At 41.7% G+C, this 25,812-nt stretch overlaps 3 protein-coding genes across 14 annotated transcripts in view; all 3 read left to right on the top strand.

Moving 5' to 3' along the window:
* The window catches only part of LOC119651770 (phosphoinositide 3-kinase adapter protein 1), a 113,258-nt gene extending 111,075 nt beyond the window's left edge, over positions 1–2,183 (top strand). For all 11 annotated transcript variants that reach the window (XM_038055514.1, XM_038055513.1, XM_038055512.1 and 8 more), the window contains one exon: positions 6–2,183. In XM_038055514.1, the coding sequence (XP_037911442.1) occupies positions 6–1,817 (1,812 nt within the window). In that variant the 3' untranslated portion in view covers positions 1,818–2,183. The remainder of the gene's footprint in view (positions 1–5) is intronic.
* Positions 2,184–9,359: 7,176 nt separating this feature from the next.
* Positions 9,360–10,310, top strand: LOC119651978. 2 transcript variants are annotated; one of them, XM_038055885.1, is made up of 4 exons: positions 9,360–9,528; positions 9,592–9,691; positions 9,748–9,879; positions 9,948–10,310. In XM_038055885.1, exons 2-4 carry the CDS (start codon positions 9,668–9,670, stop codon positions 10,257–10,259), a joined length of 468 nt encoding a protein of 155 aa, XP_037911813.1. In that variant the 5' UTR covers positions 9,360–9,528; positions 9,592–9,667; the 3' UTR covers positions 10,260–10,310. The 2 variants fall into 2 exon arrangements, with proteins under 2 accessions (XP_037911813.1, XP_037911812.1); XM_038055884.1 differs by having other exon boundaries at positions 9,362–9,528; positions 9,748–9,885.
* A 6,402-nt stretch (positions 10,311–16,712) lies between these two features.
* LOC119652261 lies at positions 16,713–17,733 on the top strand. Its single transcript, XM_038056242.1, has 5 exons — positions 16,713–16,900; positions 16,954–17,088; positions 17,149–17,251; positions 17,309–17,548; positions 17,607–17,733. Exons 1-5 carry the CDS (start codon positions 16,892–16,894, stop codon positions 17,627–17,629), a joined length of 510 nt encoding a protein of 169 aa, XP_037912170.1. The 5' UTR covers positions 16,713–16,891; the 3' UTR covers positions 17,630–17,733.
* The last annotated feature ends 8,079 nt before the right edge of the window (positions 17,734–25,812 follow it).

Here is a 25,812-nt window from a genome sequence, read left to right as displayed (position 1 = left end):
TGCAGCAAATGCAAGAGCTAACGACAATTTATCACCGTTGCATCAACTATACACCACAAAATAAGGTAATTATCGATGCTAAACCAGAACCACCGAAATTAGTCGAAGGAAAATTGTTGGCCAATCAAATGAATGGCAATGCAGAATCGCAGGCGGAATACATGGAAATGAATAGCAGTAGCAGTGAAGGAGAGGCAGCGGCGATGCCCGAAACATTAGCAGTGGAGAATCTAAACTACATCAACATTGACACCACGGACAGTTGCAATTTGCAAACATCCGAAGAAAACATAAAGAAAGGAGACCAAGTAAAAATTATTGAAAGCACCGAAATGGTATCAAATGAGCTTCGAATCAACGAACCACCTTACTATGAGTCGAAAGATAGTAACAATAAATGCGACAAATTCAGTACTGAATGCTTGAACGTTTTGGAAAACTGCAGCTCGGGCCAATCATCTAGTCAATCTTACTATATCCTCCAACCATCTAATATTCCAGTCCCAGAGTCCGTGGCGCCAATTCAACAACAAAGCAGTTACTATTTGACTCAACCCTCGAACCGTCCAATTGAAACCAATAACTATATAAACGGTTCGGTACAAAATCATGACCTAAACCGAAGATCAGATGAATCTGACTCGCACTTCAAACTTGTCTTTGAGAAGAAAAAACCTGAACCTTTGAAAATAAACAATGGAACTCTAAAACGAACTGGCAGTGATGCATCGAAGGGTAATGCTGACGATGAGTTGGCTGAGATAATGTACGACTTTAAAAACAACGTTTTAACGATCCGTGAAGTTGAGCAACTTGTGGAAAAATGGAAGAACCGTAACGATGTTAAGCAAAGTTTCAAAGAAAAACAGGAACAAATCGAAAGAATGCGTGAGGAATATGACCGCATACAAGAGCAGTTGAAGGAACGATTGAAGCGACCTACCCCCTTTGAAAGAGTGAAGAAGCTATTCTCTCGCAACAAACCAAGCAAACCTGTTCAAACTGAGGAAGTGGATGAAATGAAAACTTCCGTCACTTCATTTCAATCATCAAGTCAAAGACCGACAAGTAGTCTGAGTATGCAGAGTCTTTCTAGCCTATCATCATCAGGACGAATGAGCACGGGAAGCGCCTGCAGTGGAACAAGCTTAGGAGATAGTGGAACGCATTCCGATCATGAAGATCGCAGACAAATATATAATTGCAGACTGGGCAATCCTGGAAGTCTTTTAGATAACTATCTAGTCCCGCCTGCTCCGAGACCAGTTCTAACCCCCGCCTCTACACCAACTCCGGTCGAAGAAAAAGATCGTCTAATCTTTACAAGTAACAGTCGAACTACAACACCCACAAACCAATCTGAGCATTATATTTTATTCCCATCGAATATCCCCGTTTTTCCCTCACCGACTGAGAGTCACTGTAGTGACCAATCGTCTCCGTTTAGTAGTCAACTGAATACCATTGTTGAAACCAAAGAAACACCAAACGAAAGCGTTGGTGCCACTGTCCAACCAATCAAAGTACAAAATAATAAGGATGCAATTTATAGTCAAATTCAGCAGCGGAGCAAAAATGAATCGACAACATGTTGCAGTTCTTTCAGGAGCCCACCAACCTCACCAAAAGTTTTAAAGAATGGACTGCGTTTGCCAGGAATTGGTGAATATCGAAATCTGGAGAATCAAAAACCAGATACTAATGAATATCAAAATTTAAATGGTTCGACGGTTGCCGAACTGCCAAATCAAAATAAAGTCGAAAACGGAAATGCGCATTTAGAGAACAACGAAAATCACAACTACATCAACGTCTAAACAACGACCTTATCACGTATAACTATGCTAAAGTTAAATTTTACCTAACATCAATATACATACATAAAATATAATCATTTTTTATCGTCTTTGAATGAATTCATTACCCAAAAATCATTTAATGGATCTCGCATGTACTACTGTTTTTTAAAAAGAAATCGAAGAAACCCCAAAAATATATATTTTCAAGAATTTATTAGGCTAAGTTTTGCAATATTTTTAAATAGTTCTTATCATAAGTTAGTACCCACGTAAATATTGCAAAAAATACTGTTTGTAGTCGAAACCGAAATTATTTATTATTGAAATTATCTGTTCGAGAAGCAACAAAGAAAATTAATAAAAAATATAAAAATTTAAAATCCATTTCAATATGTTTCCTTATTTACTTTCTTATCTGCTGAAAGCGTAAATGCTACTGGAGCTATCTCAAGTTTAGGTCGTTCCGCGTCAGTTTTCCCTCTTGGATGTTATAAGGGAGCAACACATTGCAAGTGACCCCGACTAACACTTGAAAACTCTAAGCTTTGGTCAATATTTGCTTTCGTCCTGCCATCGGAGTGCTCTGTCGCTACGTTGTAGCATAGGTTAAATACCCGCAAACGTGTTGATTAGAAGGCAGAAGTGGTCGTAAGTCGGTTACACATTAAGAAAGGGAATGAATTGGGAGTTTGAAGCTCAGAGAGTGGACTAAGGTTCTTTATCAGAAGGGACCAGCAAAGGGGTCATCGTATCTGATTTCAGGAGGGAAACAGGCCCCAGTAGCTCGGCGCTAACTGGTATCTGCGCTATCTGGAGGAAGGCCTGAAACCAGAAGGGGCCTTGGGCCTGCAACAGCAGAACCAAAGAAGAAGGGAGTAGCGGAGATCCGCCCACAAGAGGGGAATGGTTTCAGGAAATCCAAATCCAAGCAAAAGAGAAAATAAATCCCGGGTAGGTTAGGGCTGAAGGTAGGAGCCAAGAGACTTGGCGTTAGCTATGCTAATACGGTGAAGGCCATACTGCTGAAGTTATATCCAAGGGAACCAATTAATTGTGAGGAGCAAGTAATTATCGAAGACCTTATCGTGGAGCAGAAGTGCAAAGAGTGCAGAGCTCCTGTTCACCAACATACGCTTTTGACCAGGTCCTTATTGATAGGCTGGGCGACGAGGGACACGGTGGAAAGGCTTCGGACCACAAATTATCAGCATGTGCTGGGGACGATATACCAGGGGCACACATGATGACGGTTCATCTCCTCAAAGCCGCAGCGAGGGGGATCTAATAATTGCTCAGAATAAAGATCTTAACACGGTTGGTTGTGGAGAGCCTTTAGAAGTAAGACGGAGGACGAAGAAGAACTTCTCACGGGGTAGGTGGGATCGGGCTACCTCCTAGCAGACGACGTCCGAGTCCAACCGAAATTACTCGTTGGATTGGTGAAATTCCCCGAGAGGATAGCGCAACCCCTTTTGAGTGCCTATCAAGCGATCTGGAGAAGTAGCGAAACCAATCGAAGAATTGAGTGGTACTTGAAATTATCCTTAATAATAGGTTAAAAATATATAATGTAGGGAATGCGATGTCATTCGTGACCAGCTCCAGGGCAGTGATACCAAACATAACCCTGGTGAACACTCTTATGAATGGGCTAGCCAAGAATTGGAAAAAATGTAAGGCGAGAAGGGTTTCCGGTTCCTTACCAGGGCAGAGGCAAATCCTCAGACGCCGCCTCACCTCTGTCCCGGGAGCAGCGTAACCGAAGCGGTTCGCAGATGATAAGTGCTCCTTTATATAATTCGCAGAACATAACATGACTGCGAATTATATTGAGCGCAAATCCGCCAAATTTTATTGACCAAAGCTTGCCCAGAGCTGATAATATTTTTTTTTGAGAATTGTGGGGTCCTAAGTCCGCATCAACTTGATGCTGGACTGGACCAAATGGGAATACTCCCTCTTTTTTTGGTCCATGGACTCCTAGTTTAGGGCTTAGCACCCAAACTTTAAAAAAATGTAAGGCGATGACGGCTTGACGGTTTCTTACAAGGGCGGAGGCAAATCGGCATCAAGTTTATGCGGAGTTAGGACCCCACATTTCACAAAAAAATAAGAATTGGTGTGATGAAATAGAAAGAACCGTAAGGATGTGTGATGAAATGGAATGGATAGTGTGGGATCCCGGGAAAACAGATTTGGAGCAATTTATCTATAGGTAGACGGTGGTGTCAGGACCTAACTTGAATTGGAGACAGTGGTGGAAGATTTCAACAGAGTTGTCATTGACGCATATGAAGGCAGCTTTCCAGCTAAAACAGTCACATCGTCAAGGGATGTACACTGGTGCAAGAGGAACCTAGTCAGAGAATGGGGGTCCGAAAACTTTTCAACCGTGCAAAACAGACCAGGGACTGGAGGAAGTACAAAAATGTGCGGGCGACGTATACTTACCGGATCAAGAAAGCAAAACGCAACAGCTTTACCAAATTCTGTGAAGGAATTGAACAAATCAAGGATAACGCAAAATCCTCTATTTGCCTGAAAAGGAGGATGGCTAGCGGCTCAAAATTGGTTTTTTTTCGAAAGTAGGTGGAAAGGATCCTTATCACCCTCACATTTTCAGTCCAATTTGCCTGACATCATTGGTGTTGAAAAGAGTGTAGAAGGTTATAGACAAATACATCAGAACGTTCTAATGCGAAATTCGGCAAACTAAGGAAATGCCACTTCACATCAATTTAGCCAAGTATCATTTAATAGGAAGCGCAAGCTTGATCATCTAAGAGCCATTAGACTGCATGACATGGGGGATTAACGAGGAGCAGAGTTAAAAAATTTGGGAATTCAACCAATTAATTACTATAATAAACGCATTGGGTTACATGGGGTCGTATGTCCTTGGAGCTCCATAGCAGGGAAGAAATAGGGATGCATCCCGAAAATATTATAGTATAATAAAATAAGGGCCGATAGAACTGAACTCCCAACAACAGTCAAGAAGTTACACAAACCTCAAATACTGGATTATGTATCATTGGGGCAATAAGAACATGACCAACGACATCTCTACCACCAGTGAGATTTGAACCACAAGCTTCCGCTACGAAAGTCCAGCGTTCTAACCACTTGAGCCATTCGGACATCCCTGGGATTGACTCCTTTTTATTTCGACGTAAAGATACAGGTAAGGGAGGCAATTTTCAAAATATCTGCTGGTATTATCAAGGCGGCGAACTGCGTAAATAGAGAGAAAATTGATATTTTTTCTAGGGCCACACCAAGAAGAGCCTTTGGTTCATAGTAGGAAAACTCAGTGTTCATTGCAGGCGCAATTACCAACCAGGGAATTTAGGGATATCTGCGGACACTGTCTGCAGATTCTGTGGTTAGATAAGGTTATAAGATCGTCAGACATGTTCTGGGACAATGTCCGGCGTTTAATCAAAGTAGGTTAAGGTATTTGGAAGAACAGTTAATACTAGATGTCGTGTTGCAACACCCAGAAGAAGAAAACATTAAAAAAAATTTTCTTATAGGTTTGATCGACATATTATGCTAAATAGGTATACTATACATATTGAAGGGTTTACCCCCTTCAATTTCTTCTAGGATGCGATGCAACTTTCCTTGGGTTGAACAATATATTCGGAAGTTCGTTGTTAAGAGTTTGACTGCCGAATCGTACTTCATAACAGTGGAAGGGGAGAAGGGTTTAAACAAGAGGAAAATGCTTAAAAAGCCTAAATTTGATGTTTTAGGTGATGCTTGTTTTGTTCGTTTGTTTTTGTCAACAAAGGCTTAAATTAACTCAATTTTTCTTGTTCTATAATGAGGGAAAGGGCGACATTTTTACACAAGCAATAGTAGGGGAAGGCATAACTTCAGTGCACGTGAAGGATAGTTTTACCAGTGGAAATGGTATTCATCTCGTTGGTATTTCTGGAGAAAAGCTCGCAGCAAACGATGACGCACACTAATATGCATTCGAACCAAATCAATAATATTGATAAATCTGAGTTAAATTACAGGATGTTCCCACAAAAAGTCCTTGCTGCGAAAAATTAAAATGTAGTCGGAACGAAATTGGCCATGGATGGATGGACTATCCCAAATATATTTCAACTATAAAATGCCATTATTTCTCAGTGAAAAATATCAAAAAGGTGGTATCGGCGCCTCTATATTATCGAAATAAAAAATCGATTTGGGTGGACAGTTCTTTGCCAACAGTCTTGTTTCAACTTAAGGCGAATTTCGCAGGAAATTTATATATATAAAACCTCCACGTGGTGACCGCTAGGGGTTCTTTTTTAATGAAAAGCTGCAGACGGATGAAGGAGCGTCTCCCGTGCCTAAAAACATGACAAATTGTATCAACTGGTCCTTTAGGTAGGGATTTTTCTAGAGCTGACAGCCCTACATGGGAAGCAACCTGTACCCGCAAAAGAAGCCTTGGACTGGATGGACGACAAACCCAGCAAAAGAACTAACGAACAATTTACACATATCCTCATGGAACGTGCGCTCCCTGTACAGATCAAATGGTGCAAAGTAGCCAACCAATAAAGGTTTTTTTAGTCAGTAAAAAAATCAAATCTGTCGATATTGGCTTTGAACACATAGGCGAAAGGCAATACACTCGACGTTTGCAAGGCAAATTTAGGAATATAAGCCACATTAACGTTCACGTCCCTACAGAGGAGACTGCTGAATCGATGAGGGATACTTTCAACGAGACAGTAGAAAGAATGTTCGAAGCTTACCCCAGGTATGATATCAAAATCATACTTTGGAATTTTAACAGCCAAGTAGGAACGCCGCCCGTGTTCACGTTTACACAAAACTACCAATGACAACAGACTGCGGATTATCCAATTAGCAATGCTGCACGAAATGGATGTAAGAAATACAAGGTTTGCGTGGAAAGCGGTTCACAAGCAAACATGGGGTTCTTCAGACGGGACCACTTTCAACAGTGTTTACATTTCAGCGGCTTAAAAATCATAAGTCGGCAGGAGCCGATGGAATTACAGTAACTGGTTTAATATGGAAGTGATCAATTACACCACGCGATTAGTCAACTGAGACGTAAGGTGTGAAACAGCGAATCAATCCCTGCTGACAGAAAAGCAAGCATTATCTGGCCCATACATGAACTCCTCGATCTTTTCCGCTGTCAATCGATCAGCCGGTTCCGGTCGTGTTCATTTTTTTCCCGCTCCATGGCCTTGAACTTAAAAGTCTATGATATAATGTGCAATATGGGTAAGATTGTGGGGGCCCGGTGGGCCGGGTATATTCTGACTTGCACTATTAGAAAATTATAAATAAATAGAATTTGCAATTGTTTAATTGGAATTGGACTATGGAATTAAATGAAAATGGACCAGCTGTTTGACTGTTTAAGAAAAATTAATTAGTTGAAATAATAAATATTGTATTTAAATGAAGGACAGGGTGAAAAATGTCAAATTTGGAAAACCAAAGAGGAAAAAAATGTGAGGATAAAAGGATTATTTTATTTATTGAATGCGTTATTTGTCCAAATTGACCACGATGTAGTCCTCCTGGCCGAAAATTTCTTGTTCGATCCTTTCCTAAAACGGCTATGCTTTCTTCCGAGAAGAAAAGCCTTAACCGGCCAGGAAGACCGTCTTGATCGTGCTTTCGACGTTGAGGCTACACTGTTCTTCGGGCCCGCTTGAGGACGTAGAAGGGCTCTCGTGCGGTGGAGACTGCGTTATCGCGTGCTTGGCTGGTGATAGCGACTTTAGCTTTCGCATTGCTGACCTTGAGCAGATGCAACAATCCAGTGATGTTAAGGCTCGATTTATTATCGAGTACAAGGTGGTTGGAAACCTCAGGTTCTCCCCATACATCAGCTCCGCAGGATTTGCATCAATTTCTTCGCAATTGGCTGTTCGAAGTGACAGGACTTGCCTTCAGCGTCCTGTGCCATCTCTCACGCATCCTATTGGATTGCGGATTGTACGCGGTCGTCCTGTCGTGTTTGCTGCAAGGAGTTTGCCAAATTGTGCGAAAAGGGAAGATTCTAATTGCACTCCCTGATCGCAGATTATAAACGCGGTAAACCGAAGCGTGAAATCCACTCTCAGTAAAGGGCCTCGACACAAGATTGTGTAGAAAAGTCTTGCCTCAAAGGGCCAGTTATTATAAATCGAGATGGATTGTGTGGAAGCATTTGGTGGGCCGTATGTTTCGTAGTCTTGCACTTCTGACCCAAAAATTAATCTCTTTGTTTATAGACGGCAACAAATAATTTTCGGTGACTAACCGAATCATTGTTTGTGAGCTAGATCATGAATGGCCTGAAATACTTCCTTACGGAAATCGGCTTGAATATATGGTCTTGGTTCCTCATCTGAAGTATTGCAGTATATACTGGAAGTTGAGCCGAAGATAAGAAGTTCTTTAAATGGAATGGCTAGGGAATCGTACATAGAAGCTCTCTGTCATCAAAGAGCAATGCTTTTGGGTACTTGTAATATTCTCCCAGGTGCATTAACCTACTTTGCGTACATGCTGGCCATTGTCCCAGAATATGTATGAATTTTCATCATTTGCCCTATGGAGGTAGATTTTTATCCCGGTACATAAAACAGAGTTCCTGCTTTTCTCTTCACTAGCTCTTGCACTCTGTCATTGTCTTCTAACCCAATCTGGTTCGGCCTCGGCACACATGCATATGACATACATTTTCGGCTGAATTACTATATACTGATACCAATTCAAAGTATATTTCTTCTGGACCAACGACCCTTGCATTCGCTCCCTCTGCTGTGAGGGGGCGTTTAGTGTACCAGGTAATCAGTTGCTGGCTAAAGCCGTAGGTCGTTGCCATGCTGTCGCAGTCTGCCTCATTTCTCCATCGTGCTTCAAATTGGCACAGATATTAGAACAACTCAATTCAGTTTTTTTAATCCCTTCAGATTCTACATCTATTTCTTAAGTTGAAGTTGTCCTGAAGTGGAGGAAAATTGGATCAGAAAAGCAGTGCGTAGCTGGGTATACTAAAGTCTTCTACATCGATGGCTCGAAAAGAGTACAAGGTTTTGGAGCAGAAGTCTACTTTTTAGATATCATAAAAACTGAAGCTTGAACTATATCTTTAGATTCAATATGGTGGAACTACTCTGTACTTTGCCATTATGGCGTTGAGGGAAATGGATTTTCGGATTTCTTAGCAAACGAGGACCCAATTTCTTCTATGGTAGAGCCGGAACTAGCAACTGGAGCAGCAGTAGTGGTGACAAATGTGTGTCGAAAAGTAGGAGCACCTGTGATCATTACAAATTGTGATGTAATGTGAGATGTTCGTAAAAATGTGGGACCCAAACACTCTGAAAAAGGATTCATTCGTAGGATCAAGCTTCTAGCCCAACTAGCTAGACGATTTCCAATTGCCTTTCCTTCTAACCTAGACACTTACTATATATATGTATGTACAACTTGGTTAAATATTTTCGATATGGACAGTGGATACACAGCGTTATAACGTAGCTACCATGGAAATTTTTTGTGAAATATGTTTTCCTATCATATCACAGTTAATTTTTAATTTTTGGCGAATGAACTTTAAAATAAGCAAAAAATCGAAATTTTAAGTAAATGTAAAGTTGGAAAATGAATCAAATTGTTAATTTAATGAACTCGTTATTTATTTGAGTATTTTTTTTAAATCGCGTAGTGATTTGATAGTACGATTTCTGTAAGTGAATAATTGAAAAAATCCTACCCTTTTGTAGTGGTTAATTTTTTTCCCATCGCATAGCCCTAATCGACTTCAACTGTTACTTGGAAACATATATAAGCTTTACAAGGCGTGGGTTCTTGGTAGCCGAAGAAGCATGAGTCGCTATCGCCCAAGAATGGTAAGCAAATTTTGACAGGCTAATATGTCATGAAATTTGTATAAATCTGTTTCCAGCATGAACTATATCGTGAGGATGACATGTATTATCCGTACAGGTCACGCGGGTATGACTACGATTATCCCATAACAGTTAACGGGAGAATGATTGGTCATTTGTTGCCTGGAAATGTTGTAAATCCAGTAGGCGTGAGTGTAAGAGTTTGACTTTTCCTGATTTTCACATAGTTCTCACGATACTCTTCTCGAAATTGCAGCGTGCTCGTGGTGGTATGGAAATGCAGGATCTTTGCTGTAGTAACGGACTGCCACCTTTCGGGCATTATGATGAAGATTACGATATGGATATCGACCCAAGGTGGCTGCGACGTGGATTTCCTAGAGTGTCTAATTATTTTCACGGTGATTGCGGCGCAAATCCTTACGATCCTAGGTATGGATCCGCAACTAGTCAGTGGTGTCCTGGCGCAGGCATTGGACTGCCAAATTGTTCCTTCATGGACACGACATTGGGTGGACATTTTCGCTTAAGACGTTGTCCGGGAGGACTTTGTCATGATTTTTATTGAAAAAGTGTGAAGTTTAGGATTTGAGTCTAATAAATGGTATTTATCAATATATGTTTATGTATGGCAACTCTAACTTTAACTTATGTCAGAAACGTTGTCCAAAACTGATTCTGAGCGTCCTGCGACAAACATGGAACAGTATTCTTGCTTATCGAGTGAAATGGTTCCTTGTTTGGCTTTTGTACTTTTTTTTTTTTAACATTCATTCAGCTGCTCGAGTGATTAAACTTTTGAAGGTATGACCCCATTTACGCTACGCGACGCGACACTACATTTAGCACAACTCCCGCATCACACCATGCCTACATTGCACTAGTACGGTAGTCAACTGCAGCCAATTACAAATTTTGACATCTTAAATGGTGGATAGAAACCAAAACTGAAAAATAGTCGTAGTTAGATGAGTTCATTATATGGAAATGGCGCGCAACAATGCAAAGTATTCTCTGCCAGGCAGGTCAGACGGGTCGCGTTGCTTGGCTGAATGTCGCGGTGCGGTGTACAAAAGCATATAAAGATATTTTGACAGGCAGTGCAGTTTCTGGCCGCGTCGCGTCTGGTAGCCTTGATGGAGTTGTACTTTTTGATTAAGGTATAACCATATCTGCGCTACGTGACGCGACACTACGTTCAGCACAGCTGCTGCGACGCAGCATCCCTATATTGCACTAACGTAGCAGCTAGCTGCATGTTTTGACATTTTAACAGGTGGATATAAAAATTAACGTCCACTATATGGAATGACACGTGGCGCTGCAAAATATCCTCTGGCAGGCAACTCGGCCGGGTCGCGTCGCTTAGCTGAATATGGTGCCCAACATATCTAATAGGCAGTACCCACACTTGCGGAATTGCGCTTATCTTATCCGTACAGCTTTCGGCCGTGACGCGTCGCATAGCGTAAATGCGGTCGTACCTTTAAGCTGGCGAAATTTGTGTAGATGCCACAACATTCCACTGTTCCACTGTTCCAGCTGTTCATGCGACGACACCTCGTAATTTGTAGTGTCCATGGCATTTCGGCATCCGCATCATTTAGGTCTTTTTGTTTAATGGCGGGCGGATGAGATTCATTTCACAGTGTATTCCCGTTGTACTTACCTAACTCCTTTCCACACCATCATTTCCTTGCTTTTAATATGGTAATTCAAAATTGATCACTTTTATTCCCCATTTTCCCAATTTTATCTACAAAATCCTATCAACTATTTCTAACTTCTCACGAAACCCATTTTAAGGTTTCTATAGAAAAAATTATAACATTAGGAAGAAAACGTTTATTATTGGTGGATACACATAATTCAGGCCCATGCTGCATGTTGCGAAATGCAATCCTAACGCTTGCTACTGACTATATGCGAATGAAAATGAACTTTACTGTTGTAATGAGGCCTGCTCTATGTTAGTGTCCTAGCCTACATCGAAGTTTTAGTTCAAGGTCGAGGGTAAAAAGAAAATTTGCTGATCATTGGGCAACAATGGGAGCCGGGAGTGCAGTTGCGTCGTTCGTGCGAGTTGGTCGCACTTTTTTATTTTTAGTTTTTGTTTTTAAAATCATTTTTATTTTTAAGAAATAGGTAACAATAGTATATAGATTGGAAAAATGAACAATAAAAAACAATCTTTTAAAATAACAAAAATAACTTAAATCTAATGGTCACTGTGGGCTCTCAAAATTTTTGAATAACGATTTACAGACAGAGAAGAGAAACAGTAAGAAATGAAAATCTAATTTTACAATAAGTTGTCGGGAAATGGTCAAAAACCCGACAGAATTCACTTGGCCTGGCAAATAAAGAAATATAAAAGTAATAATAAATATTTGATCGCTTCAAAAGATACTTTTAACTTAAATTATTGTTCTTAAAACTATCATAATTATATATTTTATATTACACATATTTTCTTTTTTTTTACAATAACATCCATACAAAAAAAAACAAAGAATAATAACGTATGTATTTATAAGTTACAACTGGAGACAAAATCAGCACCCGTTCAATGTGTACATATTTACAAAGCCCCACCAAGAAACAAATGGCAGAACTGAGCACGGCCACCGCTAACCGGCATCCCGCAGCCACCAGTACCAAGATTTCTCTTTTTCATCCCGCTTAATGTGAATTGCTCTCGCTCTGGAGTATCTCCAGTTGAATCCCGGAGCCCCCACTGTCAAATTCGGGGGGTATTCTATCCTTTTGTCCGTGGCCCGTCTATGTATATGATACATAACCGGATCACCGGCAGAATCAAGAATTAGACCATTCCTGTCAAGATACACGAACGCTTCGGGAGGAATGAAGCCTGTCGTGAGAGTTTTCTCGAAATACCCATCATTTGGGTAGAACGGCTGCGAAACCCAAGGGTTCTCACCATGCGAAGCAGATCGCACTATATGATTCCGAATCAATCTGACGATAACTGTATCGATTCTTGGCACAGCAGCAGCTGCATAGTTGGTCGCACTTCTTCTAATTGCTTTTGGACAGTTTCTGTGGTATAAGTCTGCAGTTTACATAGTGTTAGCGTTAGGAAAATTGAGCGGCGCCGGCGGCGGTCAAAGTAAAAAAAAGTGTAGACATGCTTTTGTACGTTGTCGTGATGCCAGTACAATTTATGAACGAAAAAGTAAGTTATATCCTTGTAAACCAACACCTTAAGACCTCTGAAATTCATTTTTTTTGCAATTTATTTCCTTATTTGGTTTTTAAGGTTTCGTTTAGAATAAAATCTTCTTAAAAATGGCTTTCTGCCTATCTGCCTGTCACACCTATATCTGTGAAACGGTTACTCCTATTGATGCGAAATGTGAATTGCCTTCGCATGCAGTAAGTAATATAGTTCCTCGTTGAGTTTGATGCAGGTTCCATTTACACAAAAGTAGGTGTCAGTTTTCTTCCACCGAACATATTCATGTGGGGTATCAAAGGAAAGGTTTCGATGAGTAATTTCCAAAGCATTTATTGTGTTGACATTAGTTTTCATAAGGTTGTGCCGCAGCAGGATTCGCGGCATTCGAAATTTATTTCGAATGTTGCGAATGCGAGCAATAGTGCGGGGCTGGTAAAGTAATAATTTCTTTCATGGACCTGTTCTCAGAAGCCACATAGTCTATAACATTGAGAAAAATCGCAAGGCTACTACAGCGTCTAGGCCCCAAAATACCCTCCAGATGGATATCTGCTTAAATAAAGTTAACAATAGTATCTTACTATGTTTATTATTAATATATTTTTTAGAAATTAATTAGGAAGCGCCTGCCTCATTAAGTTTATCCTAAAATCTTCAACTAGCAGTAAAATAGGCTGTACTACAGAGCATAATACCAGTAAGTTTGGTAGAAGTCCCATTGCTCCTACTATAAAAATGTTATGAAAGGTAAAATTTGTCACTTTTTTGCAAATTTATCGGGCGCAGGAAAGAAACACAGACGGACAGACACTAAAGCGATTTGAGTAAGGTCTTGTTTCACACAAAACTTTAAAAATAACCGTACATTATTTGACACAGTGGCGATAGAACTGTGCCTGAAATTTCGGTCTACCTGCTTGCAAACGATTTCGACTCCAGCTTTCCTGCGCCACACTGCCTCTTAACTTGTGCCCGGCCTTAGGTTTGTGTCAGTGTGACACTAAAGTGAATAATCTGACAAACTAAATGCGTAAATACTCGTACTACCAGTTCCGTAGAAATCGGACAAATGACCACTGAAATATTCTTATATAAGAAATGCACAAAACCTTCAGTTTCCGGTTTCCGACTTACATTTTAAACACCTACACCTACAGGTTGGAACTGTGAACTGCCGCACATACAGTGAATTCTTTTTATCCTCTTTTTATTTGTGAAATCCGTTCACTGTATGTCTGTCTCTTTTTTTAAGGACGTGGAAATCTTTAGAAAACACTGGCCTATACACGTTGGTGTGTAGGATTTTTACCCATTACCCCCCACCTGCCCTTTGGAACCACTAAAAGATATTAGCATTTCCAATGCTCTTGCCATCTATTTACAGATATTCCTTCCCCAGAATAACCGTGGATGATTTTTAACAAGCGAGTGATGTGAGACACGTAATCTGTGCAGATGAACGGCCTCTGAATCGCCCTATCTCGATTCTGTAGGCGCTCTCCTAAGGGTTTACGTCCGCTTCGGAACTCCTTAAAATATCCCGCCTTGCTCCGTTGGATAGCGAGGCGCGTTGTGTTTGCCCTTATCGATTCTACTACAGCCTTATGAGCTGTTCTTCTGGCTCTCTGGCAAGCTGATGAAAGGTTTGCCAGTTCACTACTCCGCCAATAGTTTAGTATTCTAAGGGGGGATGAGCACCTCCTAGGCATGGTTGTGTTATATCGGTTTCGGTCATAAAGGTTCTCGGCCCTTTACCCATAGTTCAAAGAAGATTGCTTGGTAACCGCTTTGAGCACAGCTATGGCTGGTGCACCACGACATACTATACGCCAGTGCAAGGCTGACAAAAGCTATGTCTGCGATAGAGGCAGACCCCCTTTTCGAAAGGTGTTTACTACGCAAACACATTTAATAGACTGCGCCCCCTTGCATTTGCTTCTCTTCGTTTCCTTTCCCTTTTCTACTCAAGGACCCAAGCATCGAAGTCACTGGCAATCACTCCTCCAATTTGAACTGTTTCTTCAAAGCAGTGCAAATCTCCCCTTTGGGTGTTATGTCATCGAGATCTAGATCTTTTAAATCGGGGTCAGCTTTGACCTTTTTAAGGTTTTATGGGTAACAAAATCTTATTAGAATCGATTCAATGTCTGTCTGTTATACCCGACACTCGGAAACGGTTGAATCTTGAATATTGTCACAAAATTTAGTGATGATATGTGCTCGTGAGTTTCTTTACATCCCACGAGTGGCATCATTTGGCGCTGGGTTTAAGTGGGGCTCCACATATATGCGAAAGAGGGGTGTACATTTTTTTATAGAATATGGTCATGAGGGGAATCAAATGAAAGGGCTCGATTAGTACTTTTCGAATCTGGACTTATTTTCGATAGCGGGTGAAACATAGGGAAATGAGGTCTCAAAATCTGAGCCCCGAAAAGTATAAAAGGTGTCGATCTCAGAACATATCCAATCGAAAAACCTGCAAAAGTTCACAATTGTGTGCACTATAAAACGTGTATCATCATATATGAACGGGGGAGGTGGAGTTTCGACATACATATACGTAGAACAAATTGTCCTTGCTGGAGATTACAATTGCCTCTGGGCGAATTCACACGTTTGCTTTCTTCCTCGCCTTTTTGTTAAGGACTTTAGTCCACCCAATCGAGTTAGTAGGTCGGTTGGGAATTAGAAGTCGGGACTTGAGTTATTGGTATCACAGTACTTGTCTATGTGGGATTGTATAGTCTGTTCGAAGATTTTGGCGAGATTTTTCTTGGGCATCGGGACAATACGAGTACTCTCCTTGATGGCAATGCTTGAGGCGTATTTCCTCGACTGATTTTTTTTTATGTGGCCATTGAAGCTGTTTCGATGTTTGGATTGTCGAAACGGATGGGTAGGGTGTTTTCCACATGGGCGCGTGAATAGTTTGAGAAGGAGCCGAACGGAAGGTCAATGAACATTTCTGTGTATTTATCCTCACCACAACCTGCACGAAGGCTGGATATTTGGCTGGGTGGTCGTTTCGGACCAGTTTGTGTTGCCTGGAGATAATCGCCAAGACAATGTAACATTTGACGCAGGAGGTAGTGTGGCTGGTACTTTTTTGCCGCGTGACAAAGTCGCTGGTTGTTTCTGCAATATTTTTAATCAGATCGAAGCGGCTGATGGTGTGCTGATTTGATCCTCAATGAATGAGATGTCCAATGTGACCAGCCACAGATCGAGGCTTTTTTTTATTAGTCTTTGACCACGTCGTGACAAAGGGTTTAACACTCAAGGCGTTCGAGGTCGCTTGAGTTTTCTGGTCATAAGGGGAGAAAGTTGCGTAGCGACCTAGGAAGATAAGACTTGTCATTGTTTGGGAAGGAAGAATGTAAGTGAAGAACGTTGGGCTATTTAGATTTGTCTGACCCCGTGTCCCAGAACACAGGGGCATACCCGGCAGATGAAGTAAGTATTAATCCATAACATTGAAGTTCTCGCTGAAGTTAGAGTATGCATTCTGGAATACCGTCGTCGAGAAGCGTGCGCACCTTCCACTGATTCAGACGTAAAATGTTGACGGAACAAAATAGGTTTCTGATATGCAGGTTGAAACGGGTTTGGGAGCTTTTATGGCAGAGTGTCATGCAGTGGAGAGCTTACTCTCTGAGATTACTAGTCACAATAACTATAGTTGTTGTAAATTCACTGAAAAACCTGTGACTGTATATCGCTAAATATTTTTAAACGTGGTTCGATCACCTTGAATTTTCATTTCATTATCATCAATCAAGGTTGCTTTTGGATGGTAATGAAATGACTTTATGACTTTTGTTTATTGGGATTTTTAATGTTCATTTTAAGTCTATTGAAAAATCATCAAAAAAATTTGATTTCGTATTTTATAGTAAAATAATAATTATAAATACAAGTTGTAAAAAATTAATTGTGGAAATAAAACTCTTCATCCATTGTAGTACGCCAAGTCAGAAGTTCCATATTACTAATAAGCTATGGCAAAAGTGTGCCCCGCTCTCTTTCTAATTGTTCCGTATTTATAACTCTTCTTTTGCAGAGCGCTTTTCATGGAGACACCCAATTCACTTTTGGAGACGAAGATTTGACTGCTTTTGAAAGATTTGTCGCTGGGGACTTCTCAGAATTTGGGCACCTACTACCAGGAAACATAGTGAATCCTCAAGGAAGCTCGGTGGGTGATTGATATTGGCTGTTTATATGAAATTAATTAACCAATTTTGCTGATCCTCAGAGGGGTCCCGGTGGCCCCGGACAAAGCTTCATGTATTCACCAGGTCATCGGCAGTTAGGTGGATACGGCACCACTGGATTAGGAATGTCTTCACCCTCCGGAGGTTAGTCTGGTGAGTCAAGTGGTGAATCTTATTTTCATGGTAGTTTATATGGGACAGGTATTGGTGGGTTTGGAATAGGAGGGGACTACAGTTCTCATGGAATAGGCACAGGTGCTAGTCCCGATCTAGGATTGGTTGGAGTTACGGGCGGGCTGTTTGATTACTCTAATCCGTATGATGGTAGAATCACGTGTGGTTCAAGATGTTATTGTCCAGGAGGTGGTTTAGGATTACCTTGCTGCTCTTTGACCGACGTTTTCACCGGGGGACACTTCCGATTGATAAATTGTCCTGAAGGTATTTATATAACATATGCTAGCATATAAGCTTGAACAGAAATAATTTCTCTCTTTAGGTATGTGTACTGATTACTATTAACTTGCTGAGTTCTCGAAATCCTATTTTAATGCATTCTGAATATGTTGAAATTTTATAACGTATTTATCCTGGAATAAACAAAATATCTCTGTTCAACTTTTAAATTGGTCGTCATCGAAATCTTTAGTACGTAAGTCATAAGTTTCAGGTTCACTTTCCACAAAATTTTATTATTTTGAAAGTTTGCTACTATTTGTATGGACACAAATGTCGTAACAGTAGTTAGTCACTATATAAGGGTATTACCGAGGTTATAAATGTGTGGTTAAGATACAGCTGATGTAAGCTATTATCGATCTAGACGGCTCCAGCATTGCGTAGAAGCTTTGGCGATCCAGGCGGTTTTATCCTTCCCCTAATACTCAAGCACGAACCGTCTCTGGAGGTTCTTACATTGAGATGAATGTGCGTATCCGTGGAAATTCTGTCGAATAAAATCCCGCATCCTATGCCAAAGAGTCCTAATTCCATTTAAGGTACTTTCCTCATAGACCTTCCTGTGAAAATATGCTCTATTGTGCGACATTCTTCAACGACAATCTAGTGCAGTTTATACGACCTTCGGGATGAAGAGAACATTTGATTGGAAATAATTACCACCTTAATCAGGAGACAGATGTGTCCGCTTGGCTTAACTGTGAACAAGTGTCGTGAGTCAAATCACGGTAATAATGACGGTCAAGTGGAATGCTGACCATATTACCTCTTACAGTATATTGTGGTGTAGCGTTACGGTCTTGAATGAAGTCCTTTAACACGCTTCAAGGTTCTGATCCAACTGAAGAGACAAGAGAAAGATAGAGGTGGGAATTTTGTGCAGTTGTATATTAACGCACACTGGATACTCGTTAACCTAGGAGAATGTCAGCCGTATAAACAGGTCTAAAAAACATATTCTGTTGGAACAAGGACTCCATGAATATAATCCCGGGTAAACACTTAGGTGGAGGTAAGTACATCATGCTGGAGATCATTGAATGAAAAAAAAATTGTTACTGTTATAACCGAACCTGACAAATCCCTGAAAAAGTGCTTTCCGTTTACCGAAGCGGTGATAAAAGCCCTAGTTTGGATCTTCGAATTTTATTTTGGACCTGTGGACGCACACAGTCTGTAATCATTATCTTATGGAGGTAGCAAAGGTATTTATAGTTTACTTATTATCCTGCGCATTATATTATTAACAGATGGATATGCGTGAAATTAGGGGATTGATGAAGAGACTGTGTGTATGTTTTATTATTAATTAAGAAGTGAACAGACAAAAAGTAACTGAGAACTCTTCTTCCCTTAAATGATCAGCCCCCACTCGATCAGTAATATCCTTTGGTGATCGAACCCAATTGTGATAAAAGGTGGTGTTGGCCGCTTTGTAAAAGGCTACGGCCACTTGGAGGAAATCGTCCTCCATCAGGCAGTTAGCCAAACTCGATCCTTCACGTGATATTGTGTTCAGCCGGAGCAGCTCCAAACTGAAGCACGAGGGAAGCAGCAAATTGCTGCGGCTTTACCTAAGCCAACTAAGGAGCGACGTAGCAGCAAAAAAATATAGCTCCATCACTAAAAACAATGGGTTCGAGTCGCCTGGGTTCATTGCAATTCTAACCTTAATTTATAATGAGAAAATACTGACTTTGTCTAGTCCAAAAATAATTCTCATGGGAATTTTAAAAGTTCGAAATACATTTACGACGCTATTTCTAGAGCGTGATCTGACGGCTATTACGGTATCGTATATCATTATCATCATCAACGGCGCAACAACCGGTATCCGACCTAGGCCTTAATAAGGAACTCCAGACATCCCGGATTTGCGCCAACGTCCACCAATTCAAGCTGGCTGGCATCCTGACCTATGCCATCGCTCCATCTCAGGAAGGGTCTGCCTAGTCTTCTTTTTCTACCTTAGATATTGCCCTTATAGACTTTCCGGCGTGGATCATCCTCATACATACGGATTAAGTGACCCGCCCACCGCAACTTGTTGAGCGGGATTTCATCCGCAACCGGACGGTCATGGTATCGCTCATAGATTTCGTCGTTATGTAGACTACGGAATCGTCCATCCTCATGTAGGTTGCCAAAGATTCTTCAGAGGATTCTTGTCTCGAACGCGGCGAAGAGTTCGCAATTTTTCTTGCTAAGAACCCAAGTCTCCGAGGAATACATAAGGACTGGCAAGATTATAGTCTTGCACAGTAAGAGCTTTGACCCTATGGTGAGACCTTTCGAGCGGAAGAGTTTTCGTAAGCTGAAATAGGCTCTGTTGGCTGGGAACAATCGTACGCAGATTTCATCATCGTAGCTATTATCGGTCGTGATTTTCGACCCTAGATAGGAGAAATTATCGACGTAGACCGTTGCTGATGTTAAATGGGTCAACCTAGTCAGTCTTATCAATTTCTTCGGGATACCGAATTCTCTCATGGCCGTGTACAGTTTTACCCTGGCTATACTATCATAGGCGGCTATAAAATCGTCGAAAAAATGGTGTAACTGATGTTCCAACAGTTTTTCCATCGCTTGCCGCAGAGAGAAAATCTGATCTGTTGCTGATTTGCCTGGAGGGAAGTCTCTTTGGTATGGGCTAATGATATTCTGGGCGTATGGGGCTACCCGGCATACAAAGATAGCGGAGGATATCTTATAGATGGTACTAAGCAACGTGATACCTCTATAATTGCTGCACTATGTGATATCTCCCTTTTTATGTATGAGACAGATAATGCCTCGTTGCCAGTCGACCGATATTGATTCGCTGCCTCACACCTTGAGCATCCGTTGATGAACTACTTGGTTAGTTGGTGGCCTCCATATTTAACCAATTCGGTTTTAATTCCATCGGTTTCTGGCGACTTATGGTTTTTAAGCCGGTGGTGGAAAGGACTGTTTCTCCTATGCATGGTGGTGGCAGCATTTGTCCGTCGTTTTCAGTTGGCGGGGCCTCCAACTCGCCGATATTTTGGTTGTTGAGCAGTTCATCAAAATACTCGATCCATCGCTTCAATATGCCCATTCTTGGGACAGGCTTCGAGGGTCCGCTCAACTGCCTCGTAGAAGGTATCCTTCTCCGACTCTGCAGTCTCTTCTGTAGGGGCGTGAACGTTTATGAGGCTTATATTTCTATCATCGTTTCGTATATCCCTAGTGAATAATTTGATACAATACTAAGTTCAAGGTCATCCTGGTTAAGATTTGATAACATTGGATCTATGTGAGAATGAATTAATTTGTGGACTTGATTCCGGATTACAAATCAAATACACTAAGTGCGAATCAGTATTTGCCACTTATTAGTTACAGTGAGTGCAATGTAATATTGTACATGAACCTATGAAGTATTTTGCACAATGAGTACCCTCTTCTTCATAACAGACCATGAAGGCTGGTCATCTTCTTTGTTTGTATTTAGGTTTTTTGGGCTTAGCAACTTCTTTTTCTTTGTCTCGGAATGCTAACCTACTGGCTGTATGCTGAGAGATATTTGGCATTCAAGCTTCTTGGGAGTGAACGCTTACCTAGCTTCTTAGTTGTTTGACAAATATTTGACATTGTGAGATAATGCAATACTTTTTCTAGCCACAAATACATATATGGTTGGCATTTACCCCTGGGTAATGTACAGCGTGTTAACCACACTGGCTCTGTTATTTTACTAGGATGGGAGATTTTATACACTACTAAGTGTATCAAAGTCCAGGGGATGGGATTGATAAAGAGGATTTATAGTTGTCAAAATTATTTGATTTTTCCGTGTAATTACCCTTAACTTATTTCAACGATTCTCCAATTTAAGAATCCCGCCCTTTAGTGGTTTCCTAAAAGATCTGTAAAATATCTGTTTACGGCAGCTATTACCTACTCATTTGATGAGAATCGATATTAACGTAAGATTTTTTGGAGTCTGGGAGCAGCATGAAGTCAGAAGGAGCTAAGTATGACGAATAAGGTAGATATTACAACAATTCGTACTTTAATTCCGTGATGCTACGGTTCTGTAATTGCCTTCATGCATAATTACCTTTTTTTTTCTGCAAACCAGGGCTTTTTTCATGACATGACCGCTGCAGCTGGTTCACAAGTACACTAATAATCTTAGTTTCTTGTTTTACCAGTATCGAGGTAATCCACTAACAAAATTCCTTTAGTATCCCAAAATACTGAAGCTAACACCTTTTTATGTGATTTCTGCTCACAAACTCGATTCCGTGCTGAAGATTCGAGTGTGCACTACTCCTTAGCCTATTGTTTTGATTCAGGATCAGGGTGGTAGATCCAGGTCCCATCTATGGTGTTGAATCCGCTCCAAATGTTGCTAAAAAAGGCATAAACGGATGCGTTTTTATTCCATTGTTCAAGAATGCGGCATCCATTGCTCGCACAACTTTTGGAAACCCGACTTAAGATATGGCTTACGCCACCCGCTGAGATGCCTACGGCCTCCATTAATTCTTTCTGTGTCACTTGACGATTTTCCAAAACCATATCCGGCATTTGTCTTATGTTTTCAGAATTTGTCCGGATAGCTGAGTAATTCAGAGCACAAGGCTGTCGTACGGAAGTTCGCGGTTTAAATCTCACTGGTGGCAGTGGAATTTGTATCGTCATTTGACGTGGAATACCAGTCGACTTAGCTGTGAATGAGTACCTGAGTCAAATCATGGTAATAATCTCGGGCGAGCGCAATGCTGACCACATCGCCTCCTACAGGCTATCCTGTAGTGTACCATTGTGGTCTTGAATGAAGTGCTCTAACACACTTCAAGGCCCCGATCCAATATGGATTGTTACGCCAACGATTATTATTATTATTTCTCAATTAAATTCAATTTTTGGGTAATCCTACATGTGGATCGTTTTCACTGCGTGTATGGCCTCTTTTAAATTCACCAATGGTTGAATTTCAGGGAATGCTTTAATTGGAATGTTTAAATATGCCTTACGCCCTAGTTCTAATATCGGCAGGTAGGAAAGGTTCCGTGATTTTTTTGATATACCTAGTAAAAACACTCTGCACTTTCTGTCCGTTTCCATTTAATTATCGGAAAGTTGTACGTCGCAGATGGTTTGAGCACTAGACTGTCGTAATGGAAGTCACAGTTCACATCTCACTGGAGGAGGAGAGATTTATATTGTAACTGGAAGTCGGATGCTAGTCGACCCAGCTGCGAATCAGTACCTGGCGAGTATAATAATAACATTCATAAAATAGTCCCTCCTAGTGTACCGTCACGGTCTTTAGTGAAGTGGTCCATAAGTTTCGGGGCGTAGATCCACTGGGATTGTTGCATCAAGGACTATTATTATTATTAACATCGCAGGAAAGATTAAGGTTTCACTAACCTTTATTCCACTTGTCGACTGTAGTTGTAATTGCGATTTTCTAGCTTTTTTTGCTTATCGCAGCATATTGTCGATGGGGATAATGGCCTGCGCTGCAACGAAAAGGAGGCGGTCCCAATACACGTTTGTACGATTCACCTATGAAGCACATCCACCCATTAGAAAATGTATGATGTATGAAGTGCGGTTGTCCAAACTGGTGGTGTATGAAGTAGTGTGGATTAGTACATCACTTTTCATTACCCTAACTGTACATATGATATTACATCATCAACATCAAATATTAACACTCGGTAGCCGATATTATCAAAAATTATTTATTATTATAATGGTTTGCCAGATAAGAAAAATGACAAAATGTCCCACTTAAGCTATTATCATAGATAGTTTTGCGTGGCTTCATTAAAAGTTTGTCTATCACACATAAAATCAAAATCATCTTTTCAAATCAAAAACAGCGGGAGAGCAGGTTCTCGTTACCGTTAGCCGGCATTACTGACGACAGTCACCTCGGCTACTTATATTGTACAACGAATTCGGCGACATTCATTACCAAATCAATTGCTAAAATCCAAGAATCTGTATTCCCATAATCCACCTCCCCTCTCCCAAAATCATTTTAAAGCCCAAAAACTAGCCCAGTGAAAAGAACAGGCGATCCTAACAACAATAAATTTGCCAGCCAAACACGCCTCCGGCATCGACTCAGCACTTGACGTGATGTCATGTTTGAAAATATTACTTATCAGCGAAGTATTATAATATCACCATCACTTTTGTAATGCTGTTAATGTTAAGTAATGCCCTGATGTTGTAATGTTTGGATCGCGCTAGATGATGGGTACTTCACCTATAACCATGGACCTCTTAGCCTCAAGTAACCTAGGAGTACCTTTTTCATGGAGAATATTCAGAAAATTATAAAAAAAAAAACGACGAAACAACAGACAAGGAGGAAGAGCTGGGTGCGTTTGGGCGGAGCACAAAAATGCATCGTTCACCGCAGCGATCAGTGAAAGAGGCAACGAGGGCTGATATACCCGATGAGACACCGGGGCGCTCAAATAAAAAGGAAGCCTCATCAAGTGGCGCGACTGACCGTGCGGAGATGGCAACTCCATTACCTTGCAGTGCCCCTGTTTTGGAAGTAAGCTCAGTGAGAAACGCTAGTCCTGATCAGATGGATTTGGACACAAATCGAGTGGAAGTGCATTCGACCGTCCTCGCTAGAGCCGAAGAGGAAAGGCTCATCAGAAAGTGCGCAGCAGTGGTGAAACGTATGCGGTCGGCAACGTTCCTTCAGAGGAACGTCAGCAAAGGCGTCAAAAACGGGCTGATGGAACTGGAGGAACTACTGGACCGCATTTCCTTTTATAGACGAACGTGGAGAACAGCGGAAGACGATTGTAGAGCAGAAACAGTCGCACTCCCCGCTAAGAATGCTGCTTGCGTCAAACGGACCGCAGATAGCCCTCTGCAAAGTGAACTGGGGAAAAAGCGGAAAGAGAACGACGTGCCTGAAGGAGACTTTATCGAAGTAGTCTCCAAGGCGAAAAAGGATAAAAAGAAACAACGGACTCCGTCGCCAGAGACACGTCTGTCCAAAACAAGGAGGCTGCCAACCCAAAGCCAGTAGCGGAGAAAACGAGGAAACGAAGAAGGCCTAGACCGTCGCTCTGCTCATTAAGCCGACGGAAGGCAAGACATTTGCGGAAGTCCTTAGTGAAATCCGCTACAGAATGAAACCCAAGGAGAACGGAGCAGAAGTGTCTTCGATACGGAAAACGAGGAGTGGTGGAGTTCTCGTCGAACTGGGCCCAAAGACGACCAACAAGAGCACGTTCTGCGAAGCGGTCAAGGGGCTATTGGGGGAGAAGGCTCTCGTTTCAAGCCTAGAACCCATGTGCTCTCTAGAAATACGGGATCTTAACTGCCTCACAGAAAAGGCCGAAGTAGAGCAGGCGCTAAAGCGTGAATGTCCAGAGGTGACCAATGCCCGGGTAGGTATTACCTCTGTAAATGCTCGAGGCCAAAAGCTCGCCGTGGTGGAAGTCCCTGAGCAATATGCGAGGAAACTCCTTAACAGCGGGAGAATAAAAATCCGATGGGTAGTATGCAGGGTACCAATGCGGATAGTCCCCACCAAGTGCTACAGGTGTCTGGACTATGGACACACGTCAGCAGCTTGCAAGGGTCCGGACAGGAGGACAGCATGCCGGAGATGCGGCCAAGCGGGTCATCAAGCGAAGACTTACAAGGAAAGCGAGAGTTGTGTTCTTTGCAGGGATCGCGGCGCGTCTGGCGAAAGCGTCGCACACACTGCGGGCTCGGGACGGTGTCCGATCTTCAGGGCGGAATTGGAGAGGGCTAGGGTGCGAACTCCATGATCCGCATTTTGCAAATTAACATAAACCGGAGTGCAACCGCTCACCAGTTGCTAGCATAGTTCGCTGCGGAAGTAAATGTTGATCTAGTGCTGATTAGGGAGCAATACCGAAACAAGGACCCATCCTCATGGTATCTCGACTTATCGGGCACCGCTGCCATCTGGGTTCGGGACGACGTTCGACTTCGTGCTCTTGCCGAAGGCCGGGGGGACGGATTTGTCTGGATCCTGTGTTTAGGGATAACGTTTCTTAGCGTTTACCTGACGCCGAATGAGTCGATTCCGGACTTTCAGCGCGGGCTTGATGCTCTGGAGGACGCCGTTTCGAGCACGGAGGGACGAATCCTGGTTGGCGGTGATTTTAATGCCAGGGCTCTTGAATGGGGCATGCCTCAATCAGACTCCAGAGGGAAACGGATTCTGGAAATGGCGGCGAGAACCAGGCTCGTAATTT

Source organism: Hermetia illucens, chromosome 3 (assembly GCF_905115235.1).
Source record: "Hermetia illucens chromosome 3, iHerIll2.2.curated.20191125, whole genome shotgun sequence".
Taxonomy (NCBI): domain Eukaryota; kingdom Metazoa; phylum Arthropoda; class Insecta; order Diptera; family Stratiomyidae; genus Hermetia; species Hermetia illucens.
This window is presented reverse-complemented; position numbering and strand designations above follow the sequence as displayed.